The following is a 21071-nucleotide window of genomic DNA, read 5'->3' as shown; positions in this document are numbered from 1 at the left end:
CATTACATCGATAAAACTAAAAATACTATAGGTATAAATTTGGTACAAGTGGTGAAGATATAAGACTACGTACATATCTGGAAAGAGATATACTGTGGTAGTGTGAGCAGAGAATATCACTTAGGGTGGGGAATGTGCATTGATTTATGTTGCATTTAAAAAGTACCAAGGAGTGATTTTTTGATTTGATTTTGGATAATTGTAGTCACGATGTATACAAAAGGAGAAATTTGCTAAGTTACAGGAGTTGTCTAACTGAACTCTTAAGGACTGAACTCACACGCATCATTAGATAGACTGTAGCTGTTATGAATCACTCTAAAATTAAGTCAAGTAAAAGCTAGATTAGGTGTTTACTTACTAAGAATGGACTGCAGGTCAAGTGATCGAATAGTCCCATTAAAATAATACTAATGGCTTTACATATATGTTTTAATTTAAAGGCAGAGTTAAATGCTATTTAAAAGTGAGTACAGTGGGTCCTCGATTTACACCATAGATCCGTTCTTAAACCATGGTGTAAGTCAAATTCCAGTGTAAGTCGAAACGCCCATAAATAAAGTAGGCCTACTCTAAACGCCCTGTACTGTAAAGTATTGTATATTACTTTAATGAATTGTATCAAATGACATAACAAACTATTAATTAAAGGAGAAAAACTCTTTACCACATGAAGTAAATATTATTTAAAAAATGTTCATTGCAGTTTAACCGTTTTTGGAGCGCTTAATAACGTCTAATTTCTTTTCCATAGTGATGGCCTTTCTTTTCTTTGATGCACTACCATCCGAAGCATCTGACTTACGTTTTGGAGCCATAACGAAGGGCAAAAAGTTAACAGAAACAATCAAACACGTGAGAGAATGGCGAGACACAACCAATATGGTGTACCACTGAAACAAAGTGACACTATCTTCCTCATCTAGCACCGCCTCACAGCGCATTCGCCCGCTGCACGAGAGGAACTAGTTCGCTGTTGGTTACGTATCTTACGACGAAGAACAGTGTAAGTCGGAAACGCGTTTTAATGTTTTTTTATAATTCTTATGGGGTGGTGCGTCGTAATAGCGAAACGGTGTAAGTCGGGATCGCCATAAACCAAGGACCCCCTGTATAGCAACAAAACTTTATTCTATGTTACTGACTAATTTGTAGGTTTGTAAAGTATTTCATGAAATAACGTGCTGTTACCAAACAGGATAGCCAAAAAAGACTTGAGCTAGGTAAACTCTTTATGGCAGATTTGTCTAATGCAAGTTTATATAAAAATGCACATACATCATAAGATAGACACAATGCTTCTGTGAATCACTCTAAAAGAGTGAGCCGAGAGTTAACAGTCAACTGAAAAGCGGAAAAAAGATGGTCCACCATATTTTTCTGTATTTACAAGATAATTCAGTTCTTATTTTTTTCACGTTGCATCAGCTTTTGTATCTAAAAACAGCGTTGCTGCTCTTTGAAAAACCTGTAAACTGTCTTTGAGGAATCTTCCTTTAAGTGTACTCAAAGTGTGACCAACATTTTAAAACTTCAGATGACATGAAGAGTGCAGACGACTCTAACCTAATGGAAAAAACTCGATTCAGATGCTGCCTTCTGACTTGTTAACTTTGCCTGAGTACATAATACATATCGACCTAAACTTGAGCAAACAGCTATAACAGCTATAAGTTTTCAAATGGAAGTCCGTCCAAACGTATCTGTAAATGAGATTCCAAATTAAACAGACAAATCTCTAACCATTTTATGGTAGTTGTAGCTTTTTTACCCCTGATAAAATTAACCCCCCCCCCCCCCCCCTGCCAAGGTCATGGTTCTTCTAGGGCGAAAGTAACTGCCGGTTTCCATAATGGGGAGTTCCCTCAACTTTTCTAGGAGACCTATTTAATTTGTTCAAGTTCTAGGAACATATTCACAAAGGAATAACTCTGTGGAATGGCGAGAGGCTGCCATCCTGTTAACAGCTTAAAGAGAGATTTGGCCATAGGAAGGTCGTAAGATAGAGTAATCATGTCCTTGATGTGAGAAATGGCGCTTGTCAGCCCATTTTATTCATTGCCTTACTCACAGATGTGACTAGTATAGGTACCTGCATGTCAGTATGTCTCTTCCCTGAGCTATTTGTCTATTGACACAACCACATGATCTTACGACTAACAGCATAGATCTGTATTAGGGTATACATTGTCAATAAGGTAATGTGATACTTTGGCTTATATCTCCGGTCTCTACTGCATTCTCATAACAAGCTAGCATCATTTTATTCCTGATTACCTGTGTGACTTACATGTACCTAGCTATGTACATTAGAGAAATGTACTTACATTGACCTAACTGTGTGCATTAGAGAAATGTACTTACATGTACCTAACTATGTATATTAGAGACATGTACTTACATGTACCTAGCTATGTACATTAGAGAAATGTACTTACATGTACCTAGCTATATACATTAGGGAAATGTACTTACATTTACCTAGCTATGTACATTAGAGAAATGTACTTACATGTACCTAGCTATGTACATTAGGGAAATGTACTTACATGTACCTAGCTATGTACATTAGAGAAATGTACTTAAATGTACCTAGCTATGTATATTAGAGAAATGTACTTACATGTACCTAGCTATGTACATTAGGGAAATGTACTTACATGTACCTAGCTATGTACATTAGAGAAATGTACTTAAATGTACCTAGCTATGTATATTAGAGAAATGTACTTACATGTACCTAGCTATGTACATTAGGGAAATGTACTTACATGTACCTAGCTATGTACATTAGGGAAATGTACTTACATTTACCTAGCTATGTACATTAGAGAAATGTACTTACATGTACCTAGCTATGTACATTAGGGAAATGTACTTACATGTACCTAGCTATGTACATTAGAGAAATGTACTTAAATGTACCTAGCTATGTATATTACAGAAATGTACTTACATGTACCTAGCTATGTACAATAGGGAAGTGTACTTTCATGTACTTAGCTATGTACTTTAGTGAAATGTACTTACATGTACCTAGCTATGTACTTTAGTGAAATGTACTTACACACACACACATTAGGGAAATAGAGTCGGAGTGTTTTAGGATTCCTTTTGCTTATGCCAGAAGCGTGTAGGCATGAAAAATGAAAAATTTTTCATGTAGGCCTACATGAAAAATGTCTCCAGTTGACTGGGATACATGACAGTGATTATTTAGGCCCATTATCCTGCACATGCCCCTATTGATGTAGTACAATCCAATCCAACACGTGTAGTACTCGATCTATTAGATGGATGACTCATGAGCAAATCCAATCAAAGCATTTTAAAGTTCACTGATCAGACTTGGTACTGCACAGTTTATTCTGGGAGCCTGAAGACAATAAACATTAATAAAGATCATAAGACCCATGATCCATAATGTGCCATAAACACATGCATACCTATTGTTGTTGAAGCTTCCATGACTGAGTGATGTCTACAGTCAACCTTTGACATAGGATCACCGCCACATATAAACTTTTTAACCTATGGCGAGCATAGAAAGCAGCATTATTCATTGGTGTGCATGATGTTTATGAGACTATTATGGCTGCGTAAATCGGTACAAGTTTATGCAGTTTTCCTTCACATTGTTCTGAGTTTCGCACCTTGAATAATGTTATTCATACCTTCCTCATATAGTTTTATAATCATAGATTCCATGAAGGCTAGTGCAGGTTGTAGTATGGTGGAAAAGGAAGAATGCAATGCTTTTATATAAACAAAACATACAGCTAGTAAAATATGAGCAAACGCCTTTAGATCAATTCTTTAAAAAAAAATCTCTAAAGTGGCTGCGAGTTATAGTAAGGATGATAATGAAAGTGAATAAATGATGTGAAGGAAAGAAAGCTGGAAGTGAGGGGAAAGGGAGAGGCTCCCCGTAATAATTCTAGATATAGTTTTGTAATATAGGTAGCAAATATATATATATGTCACGCTAGTTTAAGTTTATGTTTAATAAGTATATATACCGGTATATATATGTATACTTATATTATATACTTATACCTATACCGGTATATACTTATATATATATATATACAGCGGGACAGATATATATATATATATATATAATGTCTGTCTGTTTACTGCAGGTCTGACTGCTTGTTCATACACCGGTATATATATACAGTCAAACATGGATAACTCGAACTTCACGGGACCGAGCAAAAGTGTTCGAATTATCAGAGCGTTCAAGTTATCAGAGCACTGTCACAAGTCCATGTATTTACTTATTTATTAGTAGATACATGTACATATGCAAACTATAATATAAATCAAAAGCACAAATGGCTTGTTTCAAATTAAATGCTTCTAATGTAAAGTTTAAAACGTTTTTATCAAAAAGTATAGAGATTTTTCTATCACTTGAGATTGGTTTGTTGTTTGAGGTGATGTTATTGCCAGGACGTTTTTTAGATTGACATTGGCAAAACTTGATCGTTGTTGAAATGCTCAAAAGAAAAGACATCTTTTTCTTTTGAGCGTTTTACCCACAATCAATTTTGCCGATTTTTCTTGAAGTTTGTGCAAAGATTACCTTACTTTACCTGGGATTCGTTAAGAGCAACACTCCGAGGCAGTTCAATTAAAAGTTTTACGAGGTTTTACGGTACATTGTATATCACTCACGCTTTTTGAATGGATACTTATTGAATGTACACACGTATTCTGTGTTTAGGTCAAACGATGAATAGTTTTTTTAGCTAAGACAACGTATACGTTTAATAAAAACAATTTTTAAGACGTTTTAAACATTCAACATTCCGACGTTGATTCAACACGGAATCAACGTCGGAAAACTATTCGTCACGGGCTAGCCGGGTCACGCACTCAAGGATTTTCGCCACGCACATACAAAACAACATGCTGTTTTTGTTTTGTATGTGCGTGGCGAAAATCCTTGCACGCGTGACCCGGCAAGCCCGTGCTATTAATCGTATAGCAGTATAAATCAAATTTGACCAAACCTTTAGAAAAGTCGTTGACAAAATTATTTTGCCGATGGTGGTAATAACAACGCTTATGAATTACGAAAAGACGAGGTTTACCTCTATGGCTTTGAATAAAGCGATTTTCTAAAGCGATAACAACCGTTTCGGTAGCCGTTGGGCAAAAAAACAGTTCGAATTAACAGTGTTGAGTTCGAGTTATCTATAGCAATTTATCATTACGTGGGAACGGACCAAAGAAACCGTTCGAATTAACCATGTGTTCGAGCTATCCGTGGACGAGTTATCCATGTTTGACTGTATATATATATATATATATATATATATATATATATATATATACCGGTGTATGAACAAGCAGTCAGACCTGCAGTAAACAGTACATTGTATATTGAAAAGTATGGAGCGTACTGTTTACCTTGCTCATGTCATGACAGGCCAGTCACTTGCCATTTTTATGACTCGCGCATGGCAAAATTTGGAAAATGTTTCTGTTTGAAATGAATTTATCACAGATAAAGGAATAAAAAACATAAATGCACTAGCAGAAACCGCCTGCTTGCCAGGAGAAAGGAAATCAAAAATTTGATAGACAAGTATAAGTCAATGTATCTGAGCACTAGTTGTGTGTAAATATATTTGCGCAAGCGAGTCACAAGGAGCTCTCAATATACTATGCATAGACTAGGTTATGCATTCTATATATGTACATACTTATACGCATATATATATGCACATATATATATGTACATATAAGACATTTGGCAACGAATTAGGGAAACTTTGTCTCGCTTGTACGCATAGTTGATCTCAGGAAAGCATTACATTTGAAAGAAAAAAGACATGTGACAAAGAATTAGGGCTACTCCCTAATGCTTTGTCAAATGTCTTTTTTCTCTCAAATGTACAGTGATACTTCAACTTACGAGCTTAATGCGTTCCGAGACTGAGCTCGTATGTCAATTTACTCGCATGTTGGTGCAATTAATTTATATATAGAACAATTAAATATATATTGATTGGTTTCCATACTCTAAAAAAAGGCAAATAAAACACTCAAAACAAGATGTTGTAACAGAAAGAACATGTTGGCTATTGTCCTTACGTACTACATGCTTTCAAAAAGCAACAAATAAAAAATAATGCAAGGAAATGTGATTAATTAAAATGTAAAATTAAATACATACAATAGCAGTTAACACTCGCATTTGCCAGGGAGGGAGATATAAGTTATCCTTCGTTACAACAGTTGACTTTGATAAATTTAGATTTTATCAAAGTGTTAAAAGACAAACTTAGAAGCAAACCTAAAAGCAAACTTTCATTTTCAACTAAACGTAATTAAAATTTCTTCGGCGCTCATAGTTTGAAATTTCTCACTGGTTAGCAAGAAATCTTTCCTTTTTTTCGCTTTCACGACTAGCCGGCCGTTTTAAGATAAACCTATCTAAGGACGTTTGCCTTTGTCGCCCTTGCAACATGTTGCGATTAGGACGAACACAGGTGTCGTCACAAATGGTTAACACACGATCACTAGCCAACTTGTCCGAATGTCTATTAAACAGTTTGGTCCAAGGTCATATTTTGTTTGTCCAATGCCATCAGCGGTCGTGAAGATCGCTGCACCGTTTAGAAACTATGGCTAGTCCTTTTGCGAACTAAATGCCCTGAATATAATCCTTCTGTTTGATAATTATGAATGTATTTCTGTCATATTGCCGAGCTATCTGAATCACGCATACACATTTTGCATATTTTTCAATACTTTTCCGTTTAATATCGACTGTTATCATTTGCTTTTTCTTTGTATTATCTTTCATTTTACTGGCAAACTTTCGGTCTACGCACAGTACTTTTAATTCACATAATTCTGCACAGAAAATCGTGCACAAAAAAACACGGTACAACAGTATAACCTGAGCAGTTGAAAAATACAGAGTGATGCTGTTCTAATAAAACACCTCCGACATACTTGGCAACTCACTCAAGTGCTCGTATCTCAAACATGGCTCGTATGTTAGTGCTAAAACTTGCTAGAAAGCTGGCTCGTATCTTAAGTTTCTCGTACGTTGGAGCACTCGTAAGTTGAAGTATTACTGTAATGCTTTTCAGTGATCAATGATAAAACTTTCTGACCTATTTTATGTGTGTAAAGATTTAATTTTTAATTTAGTTTTACTGAACTTGATGCCGAGTGTTTTTTTAAAATTATTTTTACAAAGTAATCATGAACATCTGACAGAGGATTAAGTAGGCTGTGAGTTTTGTTTAAAGTTGCCGTGGTAACAACATCTAGATTGTAATGGAGATGGGGCCTTTCACATTGTGTATAACTAGAAAGATATTGTGTTTTTAGTTGAATAGAGTAGAACATTGAAAAGAAGATTTTCTCTGTCCATTGATAGCAAAATAGCAAATTTATGACTGACTGGTAATCGCTCTTGGTACTAGAGGCTTTGCAAAAACTTTGGTTATTTTTATAGCTGTCATCGGCTGGCTCGATAAGGTTGGGCATAATTTAGCTGTTGAAAGCACCAGCACTCAAAATAGCCATCGCTCTTGTTTTTTCTCCACTGAGTCACGGTTCACAAGGCAATCATCTCAGTGTATTCGAATGCCTGTTCTATTTATGGCATGCATGCAATAGGTTCCTATTGTTATAGCTCTAAAAGTAAATATATCATAGGAGAAAGCACTTCCGCCCTTCATCAGAGAAAACATTCTAACTAGGTTATCCCGTAAGTAAGGCAAGGGAGATTATCTATTTGCAGCTGTTGGCAGATGCCCTGGGGTTTGCTGGCCCTCTCTTGCTCAACGCCCTTATCACTTATATGGAAGATCCAGATGAACTCGCCTGGCATGGCTATATCTATGCTGGGGGACTCTTCTTGTCTACCTTCCTCGCTTCCCTTCTCACCGCCCACTTTGACTACCTTGTCAAAAAGATCGGAGTAAAACTTAGCTCAGGTCTGTTGCCCTACAATAGATCATGTAATTTGCTGAGCTTTGAGCAATTGCTACGCTACAACTTAGTAGCCGTAGCGTAGCCGTCAAGAGCTGTGGTCAACCAGTTACTGTTATTCCTTGTAAAACCACAGCTGGTGGCAGGTAGGCCATCCTACCTTGAATTGCTCCTGCCAAATAATCAATGCATATTTGTCTGTCCTAGTCTCTTTGATGCAAAGGTAAGGATCATAAATGAAAAACAGTTTACATGGAAAAAATATAGCCTGCTTGTGTTTTATACATCATAAATACCTCATGATGTAATTCTTACAGATTTTTAGTCTCCAGACTTTACTTATTCTGCATAATTAAACATGAAAACAAACCAGCTCTGACCATAGTGTTGGTGTATAATATATGCATGTATAGTTGCTATATGAGGAGTGCAGGGCACGCCAGACCGGAGAGAATGTTTCGTTTAACATTTTATCAGTGGCTTTCCCGCCTTACTAACTAGGCATTTACTAGTTGGACTAGAAGATTTACTGGTAATACTCTAACTAGCTACAGAAAAACAAGCTATACAAGGTCTGCTACTAAAATGTTGCATCATGGGTAGAAAGTTAGAGCTTCATCATGGCTCCTGCTTATGTTCTATTTGATACAATATTATTCATTAACTATGACTGTGGTTCGAGTCCCAGTGTTTGTGTTCTTTTTTTATAGATGAGCTTTGTTGTCAACCTAACTCTGAATGGCTAGTTACTTTGTATTAAAAATCACTGTATAAGGTACTTTTGATAAAGTTTTTAATGAACCATAACTTAGTGATATGCTCTAATACAGACCGCCTACTTATTATACACCCACATACAAGGCGCCCACTTACTAGATGTCAATGGCTATCCGAAAGTGTTGATTTGTCATGCATTGGAAATTCCCCAATAAATTGATTTTACATTTGGTTGCCTCTGAACAATAAGTTACTAGTTGATGATGGTTGCAATACCAGTTAGACTTGCTCTTCGTAACTATTGTGTCCTGCTTGTTGCATATAATTTTTCCTCGTCATAATAACTCGTCACCGTTAAAAACTTACCTTCAGTTTTATTTGCATTTGCATTAAAGTGGGGTTACACCAGTGTGACTCTTAACATGTTCTATGGTTGCCTTCATGTGAAATTCACTTAGATCACCCAAAATTGTTGAGAATGGAGCGTTCACCGAATCACATGTGGAGAGAACGAATCACATCCTTAATGGTAGCGAGCTTCACTGGATTATATTTGTTAACAACATACAAAAAGGCATCTCGCGAGTTTAAGCCTGAGGTCCCGAATGGAGTCATAAATATTATTGAAAGGGTGTGATGCTTTATGGTAGGCGCTCCTACAACGTGAATAATCCATTCCAGGAAAGTTCACATTATAGAGATTTTATGTTATACAAACTTTAAAGTACATGTAAATTGCTTAATCCATTTCAAGATCTTTCCAAACCCTTTTGGCCATGCAAAACAGAAAAACTTGACGTAACTTTTTAATTTGCAGGCTGTACCGTAACTATAATATTATTGGTTTACATCGACAACTTTTCTCCTTTTTCTTATCACTTTCACTCATTTTATGGTCCATGATTGCGGCAATTTTACAATAAGGTAATGTTACAATAAATTAAGAACATTTCTGGTGTTCATTTACAATGATTTGTTTATTTTTTTTGACAGCAAGGTCTATTCTGCAAAGGAAAACTAATAACAAATATTTAATGTCTACAATAAAGTAAAACAAAAAAATATATATATATCTATATATATAGAATTTTTTATGTAATATGAAGCATAAACTTTACATTAGTTTTTTACGGTATGTGGAATTATGTTATAAGAGTTATACATTATCGGAGTGTCTACTGTATATTATTGTAATCTAATACATGGTTGTTACTTATATTGTGTCAAGTCTCCCTGTTCCCTTGCAGCTATCATTTCCTGTGTTTATAAGAGGATGCTCAGTGTGAACACCGTGGAGTTGTCTCATTTCACAACCGGTGAGACTGTCAACTTTATGAGTGTCGATGTTGACAGGGTGGGTTCGACCTTCCTATATTCTTTTTTTACATGCACCATTGCTCCATCTTAAAACTTTAATTTTTTCTCACCGAAGCCTCGAAGGTCAACTCACAGCATTTAAAATTACATCAATTTGTACTATTATAATCATATATCGGTTTTCATTGATCATATTTGATGTTAGAAGAACAAAACCAGTTTTAGAGACAAAATCACTCGCGATGCAAGCTTCACGCTGTAACATAAGGTTATATATAGAACTATGGTGTCAATGCTGACAATTAGCCAATGTGTACATGCGAGACAAAAAGCACATTTGTCTTCCACCATTTTATTATGTTTTTCCACCTCTAGTCGCTGTGTTACGTCATTTCGGTTACCCAACATGGCAGATAATATTAACGCAAGGTCAGTAGATTGCTAAACTACCAAAAGTCTGTGCCATATTTATATTTCCTGCATTTGCTTTCAAGTTGTGATAGAATTATAACCATCAGCTCGCATGTACATATTGTGCAGTGCGCTAGCAAGAACTTCTTCCTTTACATAAATTGGAAATTTAAAAAATTGGCCATAGAACTTAGCTATTCTTAAGTCATCTGCTTAAAGCTATTAATGCATGCTCTTCTGTCTTGACTAAGAATATGAGGCAATTTTAAGATTATCTAGCTAAAAAAACTATATAGCTGTTGGAGCTGTTTCCAGTCGATATTTTGCAAAGATTGTGAATCTTTCTGTCTATTTAATAGCCTTAAAAATCTTTCCTATAATAGGAGCCACATCCTTTGGTTGAAGGTTTAGAAAAGATTGCATTGTAAGAGATGCGAATTCATGACATTCAGCTTAGTAGACCAACATTACCCATTGGTCCAGTCGACCACTGTCTGGCACTTAGAAGTAATTGTCTACTTAGTTATTACACCTGATGATCTCTATGATAAAACCTGGTGTTTGGTCGAAATTACCCAAAAAATAAACCCTCATCTGTGATGTGTACTATTAATGCAGTAATATTTTGTTCTGTCAGTTATCTTTAAATTATGTTACTACCTAAACATTTCATATTTTAAGACTAATGAAATATTAAGTCGCAAAGAGCTCCCTAGGAATTACTTACCAAATACTTAAATTGTCATCAAACATAGTTTGCGTTCTGCCATACTATTTTTGTTCGCTGCCATCTTTATGGTAAGATTTGGGACACCGCTAAAAACGGCAAGCTGAACTTATGCTGTGTTAGATAGCTATGAAGCCAATGTATTGAATATATTCAATATATCTAATCTTGTGTGTCTTTCATGTAGACTGTAAACTTCTGTGCCAGTTTCCATCAGTTCTGGAGCCTCCCATTCCAAATAGTCGTCTCCCTTTACTTGCTGTATGTGCAGATTGGTTGGTCCTTTCTCGCCGGTCTCATATTCGCCATCTTGCTTATTCCTATCAACAGGTGGGTCTCTCATTTCATTTAATCGTTTGATACCAAACTCTCACGCCCTGAAATATTGCCTAGATATACCAACCAATACAAATAAGGGTTTTGCCTGTTTTCCTGCTAGTTAATAAGGGAGGGTTGTGAGGCAGTCCTCCAATGCTCTATCTGCCATATTTTGCAGACTAGTCACTCTAAAGTCGCACCAGCCATAAAATATATAATAATGAAGAAACAACATGTATTGTTCCGGAGTACAAGTTGCATTTTTTTGGGAAATTTATTTGTTAAAATTGAACACCAAGAACAGACATGTCATTTAAAATGTAAATGATGAACAACTAAAAATATAATCGAGGCAACAACAGGCTGCAGGGTATGCTTTTGCTACATGAGACAACTGAGAGTTTGACCTCCGTGTTACCATAAGAGTTGCTACGTTAACTATGGCATAAATAACATGCTGAGAAATGTGCCAAAATCATCTGTATTAATCAAAATATGCAGCGAATAAAATTCAGTGAAATCTCTATTCACGTCGTTACATTTCAACTACACTGACACTGGTGATGGAAGAATCTGGCACCTAACTTTTAGCCTATGATTGATGTTATTGTTTTCCTCATTTTAATAAGAAGAGCCTCTCCCTTTCACCAGCCCCTTGCAACATTCTCACCAACTTCAATTTTTCTTTTCGCTGCTTGATATGTAATAATGTGTCAATAATTGTGTACATAAATCACTCCGGATTATCCGGCGCTCTCCTGAGCAAACTATGAAAAAATGCATGACTTATAATTCGGAAAATACGGTAAAGGTTTCTTAACGCTTTCACTGCCCTACGCGAGTTTATGCGAAATCTATTCTCGACATTTTTGCAAATTTTACAGTAGCTGTGTAGTAACTGAATATTATTGATTCATGACGACATAACCAAGGATTTTTTGGTACTTCTATGGCATCGATAGTGATGTCCTAATATCGCTCACAAAAATTAGCTTACATACGTGAAGCAAATTATAATATTTGATCTGAAATTTCCAAGTCAAAAGCATACATTTTTGTTTCTAATGATTGAACTCTTTAGTTGTAAAATGTGTTCCGCAATCGCCGCCCGTGTTAGAAAAAGAAGAATAACTTTTGTTGATGACGTTATAGTCGATCCAGACATAGGTGAATACTCAGACAATGAGTGGCAGCGCTGACTTTGATGGTTGTGAAAGTAATAGCATTGTGAGAGTGAGGAACATTGTAGAGGATCATTATAGCTTCGTAGTGATTGTAAATTCACATAGCTTTAGCAATGCACAATATATAAATACATTAAATTTTTTGCACAGTTGTGTTCGTTAACATGTTAGCAACATAAAATATGTAACAAAGCTATTCTAAATTCTATTTTTTAAATTAAAAAAGTGTATATGTATCATATAGCAAAATCGTCAAATGTCAGTAAAATAGCTGGCAGTAGGCCAAAAGGTGAATTGTACATGGATGGCAGTAAAAGGGCAAAGCCCTACAAGGATGCTCAGGTGTGTCTAGGAATGGTTAGGTCCAAATAGATGCCGAGAATACAAAGTAGATAGTGCCTGTAGTCTACACTACCCCTAGTACTAGTGTCTGTAGTCTACACTAACCCTAGTAATAGTGCCTGTAGTCTACACTACCCCTAGTAATAGTGTCTGTAGTCTACACTACCCCTAGTAATAGTGCCTGTAGTCTACACTACCCCTAGTAATAGTGCCTGTAGTCTACACTACCCCTAGTAATAGTGCCTGTAGTCTACACTACCCCTAGTAATAGTGCCTGTAGTCTACACTACCCCTAGTAGTAGTGCCTGTAGTCTACACTACCCCTAGTAATAGTGCCTGTAGTCTACACTACCCCTAGTAATAGTGCCTGTAGTCTACACTACACCTAGTACTAGTGCCTGTAGTCTACACTACCCCTAGTAATAGTGCATGTAGTCTACACTACCCCTAGTACTAGTGCCTGTAGTCTACACTACACCTAGTACTAGTGTCTGTAGTCTACACTACCCCTAGTAATAGTGCCTGTAGTCTACACTACCCCTAGTAATAGTGTCTGTAGTCTTTACTACCCCTAGTAATAGTGCCTGTAGTCTACACTACCCCTAGTAATAGTGCCTGTAGTCTACACTACACCTAGTACTAGTGCCTGTAGTCTACACTACCCCTAGTAGTAGTGCCTGTAGTATACACTACACCTAGTAATAGTGCCTGTAGTCTACACTACCCTTAGTACTAGTGCCTGTAGTCTACACTACTCCTAGTACTAGTGCCTGTAGTCTACACTACACCTAGTACTAGTGCCTGTAGTCTACACTACCCCTAGTAATAGTGCCTGTAGTCTACACTACCCCTAGTAATAGTGCCTGTAGTCTACACTACCCTTAGTAATAGTGTCTGTAGTCTACACTACCCCTAGTAATAATGCCTGTAGTCTACACTACCCCTAGTAATAGTGCCTGTAGTCTACACTACCCCTAGTAATAGTGCCTGTAGTCTACACTACCCTTAGTAATAGTGCCTGTAGTCTACACTACCCCTTGTAATAGTGCATGTAGTCTACACTACCCTTAGTAGTAGTGTCTGTAGTCTACACTACCCCTAGTAATAGTGCGTGTAGTCTACACTACCCCTAGTGTTGGCAGAAGTGTAAATATTTAGATGATCATAAGTCATAGTATGAAAGGAAAGTAAACAAATGAATATTTCATTTTAATCGCAATAATAGATATTTGGAAAGCAAGATACGATTGTCTCCGATACTACAATTGGCCAATGATGTTCTTAGTGTACATACGTGGCATATATGGTTATAACTTTCTAACATTGCATTTTGTCAGCATAGACATCTTAGGCACATAATAATGTTGAATATAGTTGGCTTGTGCTGTTGCTGCTTCTTGTTAAAGAAAATTTCTTGTAGTAATGCCAGGTTCTATATTTTATAATGTACACTTTCTTTCTATATTTTAAATTTTCTACTGTTTTAACAAGTTGGCTTATTGACTGCAAGTGTTAACTAATCCTTATTTTTAGGCATGATAACACCAAACTTTTTGGAGTTGTCCTTCGTTTCAATCTTGAATGTCCATTTCCATTGGCCAACAGACGAGCGTTACTATAGTAACATTAGACTTGTTGAGAATTTAGTAGGAAGTTCAACACGCACTGAATATATTGTCTGTGCCAAAAATTTAAAAAGAATAGTGGTACTCGGGGACTTGCCATCAACTATTAGAATATGTTCAATCTAGAGCTATGGCTACAGACATCCATGTTTCATGGCCACAGACATCTATGTTTCATTGCCAGGCTTGAGTAGCTGCATTGGCAAATCATACACACCATTTCTCTCTTCAAAACGTTTTAATCAAACTTATTTTATAAACAAGGCTATTTTTAAAGACTTTCTTTTCGAGTGACATGTTGAAACAAAAAATTTTCAATGATACACTTCTGTTTTTACACTAAAAAAGTTATAGTCATTGGTGGGCTTCGTGTCCCTGATACCTTTTAAATTAAAAACAAAAAATTTTGCTTAGTGATAATAGAATTCACCTACCCGATATCCAGAGTTTTTTGACCCAGTACTAAAATGTAGTCCTTGTTAGTGCCTTAAACTGCATGTGCCAAACTCATCGGTGGTCTGCTACAGTCCCAAAATGGATACCAAATTCAGCCTATGTGACCAAGGCTATGTTCCTGCGCTCGGTCATCCTTGTCCCTGGCTAGATTGGTTAGGATATGCTCAGCGTGTCTTTGAGATGTGGTGTTGCTTGCCGCTCAACTTTGCTAAAACATAAACCACTATTTGCAGTTACTTGACTTCTGTTATGTTTAAAGAGATGTGTAATCATATAAAACAACAGTTTATGTGCTTTTCTAGGAAGGTGGCTGTTAAGATCGGCGAGCTGAGCACGGCTATGATGTCACAGAAAGATCAACGAGTCAAGGTCAGTGCTAGTTGGTTGCTCAGGTGTTTATCTCTAGCTTCTATTGTCAGCATCTGAGTATTCTAGTCTGGCAGTGATCTGGAGTGTCTGAACTGTGAACAGAAGGTTTGGTTTCAATTCTTGAAAAGCCACCAGTGGTGATAGGAATAACATCAACCTTGAATTGCTCTCGGCAACTGGTCATGTCTTCAATCATCCAGGTTCTTTTGCCACTGGGCCCAAACATGTTCAGCCAAGATCTCAGAGCCATTGTTTGTGCAATGATGCTTTTAAAAAACATGCACAGCCACTGTTTGCAGTAAGCTAAGCACATGTCATACTCAATTTTCGAGGAATTGCTCCCTCACGCACCTACACAGGTATACACAAACAATCGCACACACTTACACAGGTATACACAAACAATTGCACACACTTACACAGGTATACACAAACAATCGCACACACTTACACAGGTACACACAAACAATCGCACGCATGCCACACAGGTATACACAAACAATCGCACACACTTACACAGGTACACACAAACAATTGCACGCACACCACCCACAGGCACACACGCCAAACGTGCACACGCCATGCGCCCACAGACATACGCGCTCACAGATTAACAGAGTTAGATTAAGTTATTTTAAATTATTAATGTGTAGATATGATCACTTACATAAACTTCAGTGTAACAGTGCATTGTCCTAAACGATATATGAAAACAAATTCATCTTTTTAATCAGCAAATAGCATAATTACCTACGCGAAAATTGTATTATGCTTATTGTATTAAAACATCTTCGTCAAAGATTGTTTTAAAAATGGCCGTCGATGAGATTGTTTTAAAACATCTTCGTCGAAGATTGTTTCTATTTAGATTATTTAGAGCAGCGCTTCATAAATATATTCTACACCTGGTAAAAATAGTCTGAACATTTGCCATTGCTAAGCTTTTGGTCCAGTAAAACTAGAACAAGTCTATAACTCTGAACTCAATTCTAACCTCCGCTTTAACCTCAGTCTTACCATTACAAGATTTTGTTTCCTTGTGTCTCAAACAGTGACCATTTGCTAAGCCCAATCATAAGAAGTTATTTTACCAAACCATGTCTACTAGCATAAGGTGTAGATGAAATGTCTTGTTTATTGTTTGTTGTCGTAGAGTGATGTGGGAAGATCTTATGATATGCACTTACAGGTATACGCACTTACAGGTATACGCACTTACAGGTATACGCACTTACAGGTATACACACTTACAGGTATACACACTTACAGGTATACGCACTTACAGGTATACGCACTTACTGCAGGTATACGCACTTACTGCAGGTATACGCACTTACAGGTATACGCACTTACAAGTATACGCACTTACAAGTATACGCACTTACAGGTATACGCACTTACAAGTATACGCTCTTAGTGGTATACGCACTTACAGGTATACGCACTTACAGGTATACGCACTTACAGGTATACGCACTTACAGGTATACGCACTTACAGGTATACGCACTTGCAGGTATACGCACTTGCAGGTATACGCATTTGCAGGTATACGCACTTACAGGTATACGCACTTACAGGTATACGCACTTACAGGTATACGCACTTACAGGTATACGCACTTACAGGTATACACACTTACAGGTATACGCACTTACAGGTATACGCACTTACTGCAGGTATACGCACTTACTGCAGGTATACGCACTTACAGGTATACGCACTTACAAGTATACGCACTTACAAGTATACGCACTTACAGGTATACGCACTTACAAGTATACGCTCTTAGTGGTATACGCACTTACAGGTATACGCACTTACAGGTATACGCACTTACAGGTATACGCACTTACAGGTATACGCACTTACAGGTATACGCACTTGCAGGTATACGCACTTGCAGGTATACGCATTTGCAGGTATACGCACTTGCAGGTATACGCACTTGCAGGTATACGCACTTGCAGGTATACGCACTTGCAGGTATACGCACTTGCAGGTATACGCACTTGCAGGTATATGCACTTACAGGTATGTGTACTTACAGGTATATGCACCGAGTATCAACAATATAGGAATACTATCTGTTTGTTACTCAGCGATCATATGCTTTGTGCAGGAATTCTTGTATCACTCGTTCATGTTAGCCAATGAGTGAAGTGAATATTACATCAATTGCTTGTTATCTAGATATCTTTTGCAGCGGCATTGAGAACACAACATTTGACTTGTTAGTTTGATGAGATTATTTTGTTGCTGGAACTTTGGCGAAAGTTTTATAGAATTCTTTAAGTTTCGTAGCATTGTTATGTACTGTTTTAAAAAAGAATTATGATTTAGTGACAAACTAAAAGGCTAGACCGAACCCATGCGCATTATAAACACAATGTATTTGGAAAAAGTTCTACGTGTAGGTATAACATTTTAGTGACACTGGTAATCATCAACAAAATTATGTTTTTTGTCACATGCCAAAACAAGAATTAAAAGTCAGAAATCAGAAATTATTGAGTGATTTAAACAAAAGTGTTTTAAAGTTGGTAATCTAAAAGTATAGTAGAGGAGTTGAGTCAATTATAGGTTGAAGTAATGAAAAGTTGATAAACTGAAACATGGGTCCCACTCAGACAAGAGTGAATGCTGTGATGGCTGTGGGTTATGCATCAGCTGAACCAACAATGTCTGCATCTGTTAACTACCGTGAACAGCACTTCAATTTTACTATGGGCATAATATTGGCACATATTGGCTAATAGAAAGTCATGTCTAATTTAACCTTGTTATGGAATCAATCAAAACTTTTAGACTAAAGAAGTTATCCACTCATAGGAACCCAATGACGAACCTAAAATGTTTGCTAAATTTTTTGCGCAGTCATTTTATTATTGGTGCAACTTTTATTATCAAAGCAGTTTTTAATTTTAGTAATAATTGAAAAAGTTTGCAGTGAGTTAAAGAGTTTATTTTGGAAGAGGAATTTATGTATCAATTGAATGCACTTGTGGAGGGTTTATGGAGTATCCATAACCCTTTGATTTCCCGTGAGGAGATAACTTCTTCGGTGGTCTAATATGGTTTAGTTGGTACTATTCATGTATTCCCAATGATTCGTAAGTTACTCTATTTCCTATGCTCTATCCAGGAAAAGTGTATATTGTCCTGCTATTGGTCAATAAAATACTTTCTCATATTATGAAGTATTTTATTGACCAATAGCAATACAACTTAAACTTTTTCCTGAATAGAGCATAGCAAATAAAGTAACTTGCAAATCATTGGGCATACCTGAATAGTACTAGCTATACTACGTAAGGCCATTTTTCTGTGATTGTAATGCTCATTAATCTGTGGTTAGTATTATTAAAGCAAATGCAAAAAATATAATTATTGTAAGTTACTTTTGGGAGTTGTGTCATGTGTTTGTGTGTTGCTACTACTTGGACTCAATTCTTTGTAATTTTAGACCATGAATGAACTCATTTTTGGCATACGAGTCGTCAAACTCTTCTCGTGGGAAAACTTCTTTCTCGATCGAGTAAACAGGCAGCGAGCAGCAGAGCTTTCCAGTCTCAAGTCGAGGAAATACTTGGATGCTCTCTGTGTCTATTTCTGGGCCACAACCCCAGTTCTGATATCCATTCTCACTTTCACAACCTACTCGCTGCTAGGCAATGAACTAACAGCTCCCAAGGTCAGTACGGGGTCAAATGTATGAGAGGGTTAGATGCACCTTCAGTCACTTTCTAGTTTATTTGTCGATGAATTGGCTACTATAGGTTATGCATATGTTGTCATGAGAGTAGACTAAGGGATAGTGTCCAGGGTTAGCTTTTTGTGAAGTTTCCTTGGTTTTCCTTTCTCTGTGCTTTTGTTATTGGCATTACTCTAAATATACTCATCTTCTAATCCAGATAAATGGTAAACATCTCTGACAAATCTAAACCTAGTTGCTGGCAATGCATGCTTTATCTCACCTCCTTATGTGCAGTTTTAAAGTATCCATTCTGATCAAAGTTTTTGGTTAATTAGTTTCTTATAGATTGTAGTAGGGTAAGTTTGAATGGAATCTCTACTTATGAAATGACTTTGTTCCCGAAGTCGTTGCCTAAGTAGAAAATCTGCCAGTACAAACTGATCTATTCATTCGAAGCCTCCACAAAACTCGGATATAACATGTGTATAAATTATACAGCAAATGTATAATATACTTGGCCCATTTTCTTTATATAGACATTATAAAGCAAATTGGCCAAAACATTAAACAACGAAATGGGCCAAAGTATGAAAGGGCATTCGGCCTTTCGTATCTAGAGGCCAGTCAGAGCACATATTCTCCCAAAAGACTCTTCGTAACTTGAAGATTTCATATATAGAGTCTTTAGTAAGTAGCGATTCCACTTTACTTGATTCTAAAAAGAATCAAGTAAAACAAAAAATATGAAATGTTAGACAAGATGTTAAGCTAAATCAATAGGAAAAAGGTAAAAGGTTCCTAACGGCTTGTCTGTTTACTAAACACTCAATGATGAGAAGTTGTGCTCTCTCTAATTCTATCTTTGATCATAAACTTATTACTGCAGTATCCTGTTAATCATGGACAATGCTGAGCATTCATCGCTATTTACCTTGAGAATACAGACAAATATTTTATATAGAAGTCTATGAGTAAACACTTGCATTCTTATTATTATATTCTGTGACACAAGTATGGGCCGTCGGTTTTTTGCATGAACCCCTCAAATGCTGTAGGTAGCATCTAATAGACATATTGTTTATTTTTTTATAAATTTCTTCAATAGCCTTCCTGTAAACTCACTATCTGATTATTATCGTTGAATGTTTTTTATAAAACTATTTTTTTATAGAATAGAATTTGATTGACACCAGTGTTAACTGTTTATCCTACGCGTAGACTGTACACTGGCTTATTGACGAGATGTAATCATAAATATTTGTGATCTAATTGTACTGTTAAAATCGAAAACCGCAACCTGACGTGTTCAAATTGTATCGTGACTGCTACTAAAATTAATATTTGCGACCGTCGAATCAGTTCGGTCCAATTTTATTCAATGCCTTCTAAGGCTTGTAGAGCATGGAAAACTGTATGTATTTGTTGCTGATTCATTATATGAATATTCAAAGCGTTAAAAGCTCCAGAGTAGCCAGAAACTGCCAACTTTCATGTCACTCTGCACTTCCATGTCACTCTGCACTTCCATGTCACTCTGCACTTCCATGTCACTCTGCACTTCCATAACACAATCAACATGGCTGCATCTGTTCTCATGACAATTAGTAAAACAGACTAGGGTGATCAAACCTTTCGGAGTGGTAAGCAAAAATCAAGCGCTATTACAGAGTTGAGTGAATAAATTATAGAAACAACTAACCAATGGCAACTATTGATTAGTTCCTGAAAAGTGCTATAACGATTGCCCTAAAGACACAGGCGCACCTATTCTGAAGGTCACGCAGAGTTTTTGCTATGTTCAGTTTTTTTAAGCTCTTAGAATTGAAGTTGCTTTACATTTTTCACTCTCAAGAATGTCACAAGAAGTAAGGTAGTACTTTCCTTAGGTTTATTTTTAGAAGAATACACATTAAATGAAAAATAATATTGCTAACAAAAACTTGAAAT

The 21071-nt window shown here is 36.6% G+C and overlaps 1 protein-coding gene across 1 annotated transcript in view; it reads left to right on the top strand.

Moving 5' to 3' along the window:
• LOC137400346 (ATP-binding cassette sub-family C member 10-like) overlaps positions 1 to 21071 on the top strand; it is a 50484-nt gene that overhangs the window by 5806 nt on the left and 23607 nt on the right. Inside the window, exons 4-8 of the mRNA XM_068086673.1 lie at positions 7772 to 7967; positions 9927 to 10033; positions 11322 to 11464; positions 15362 to 15428; positions 18894 to 19121. Of these exons, the coding sequence (XP_067942774.1) occupies positions 7772 to 7967; positions 9927 to 10033; positions 11322 to 11464; positions 15362 to 15428; positions 18894 to 19121 (741 nt within the window). The remainder of the gene's footprint in view (positions 1 to 7771; positions 7968 to 9926; positions 10034 to 11321; positions 11465 to 15361; positions 15429 to 18893; positions 19122 to 21071) is intronic.

Source organism: Watersipora subatra, chromosome 7 (genome assembly GCF_963576615.1).
Source record: "Watersipora subatra chromosome 7, tzWatSuba1.1, whole genome shotgun sequence".
NCBI lineage: Eukaryota > Metazoa > Bryozoa > Gymnolaemata > Cheilostomatida > Watersiporidae > Watersipora > Watersipora subatra.
This window is presented reverse-complemented; position numbering and strand designations above follow the sequence as displayed.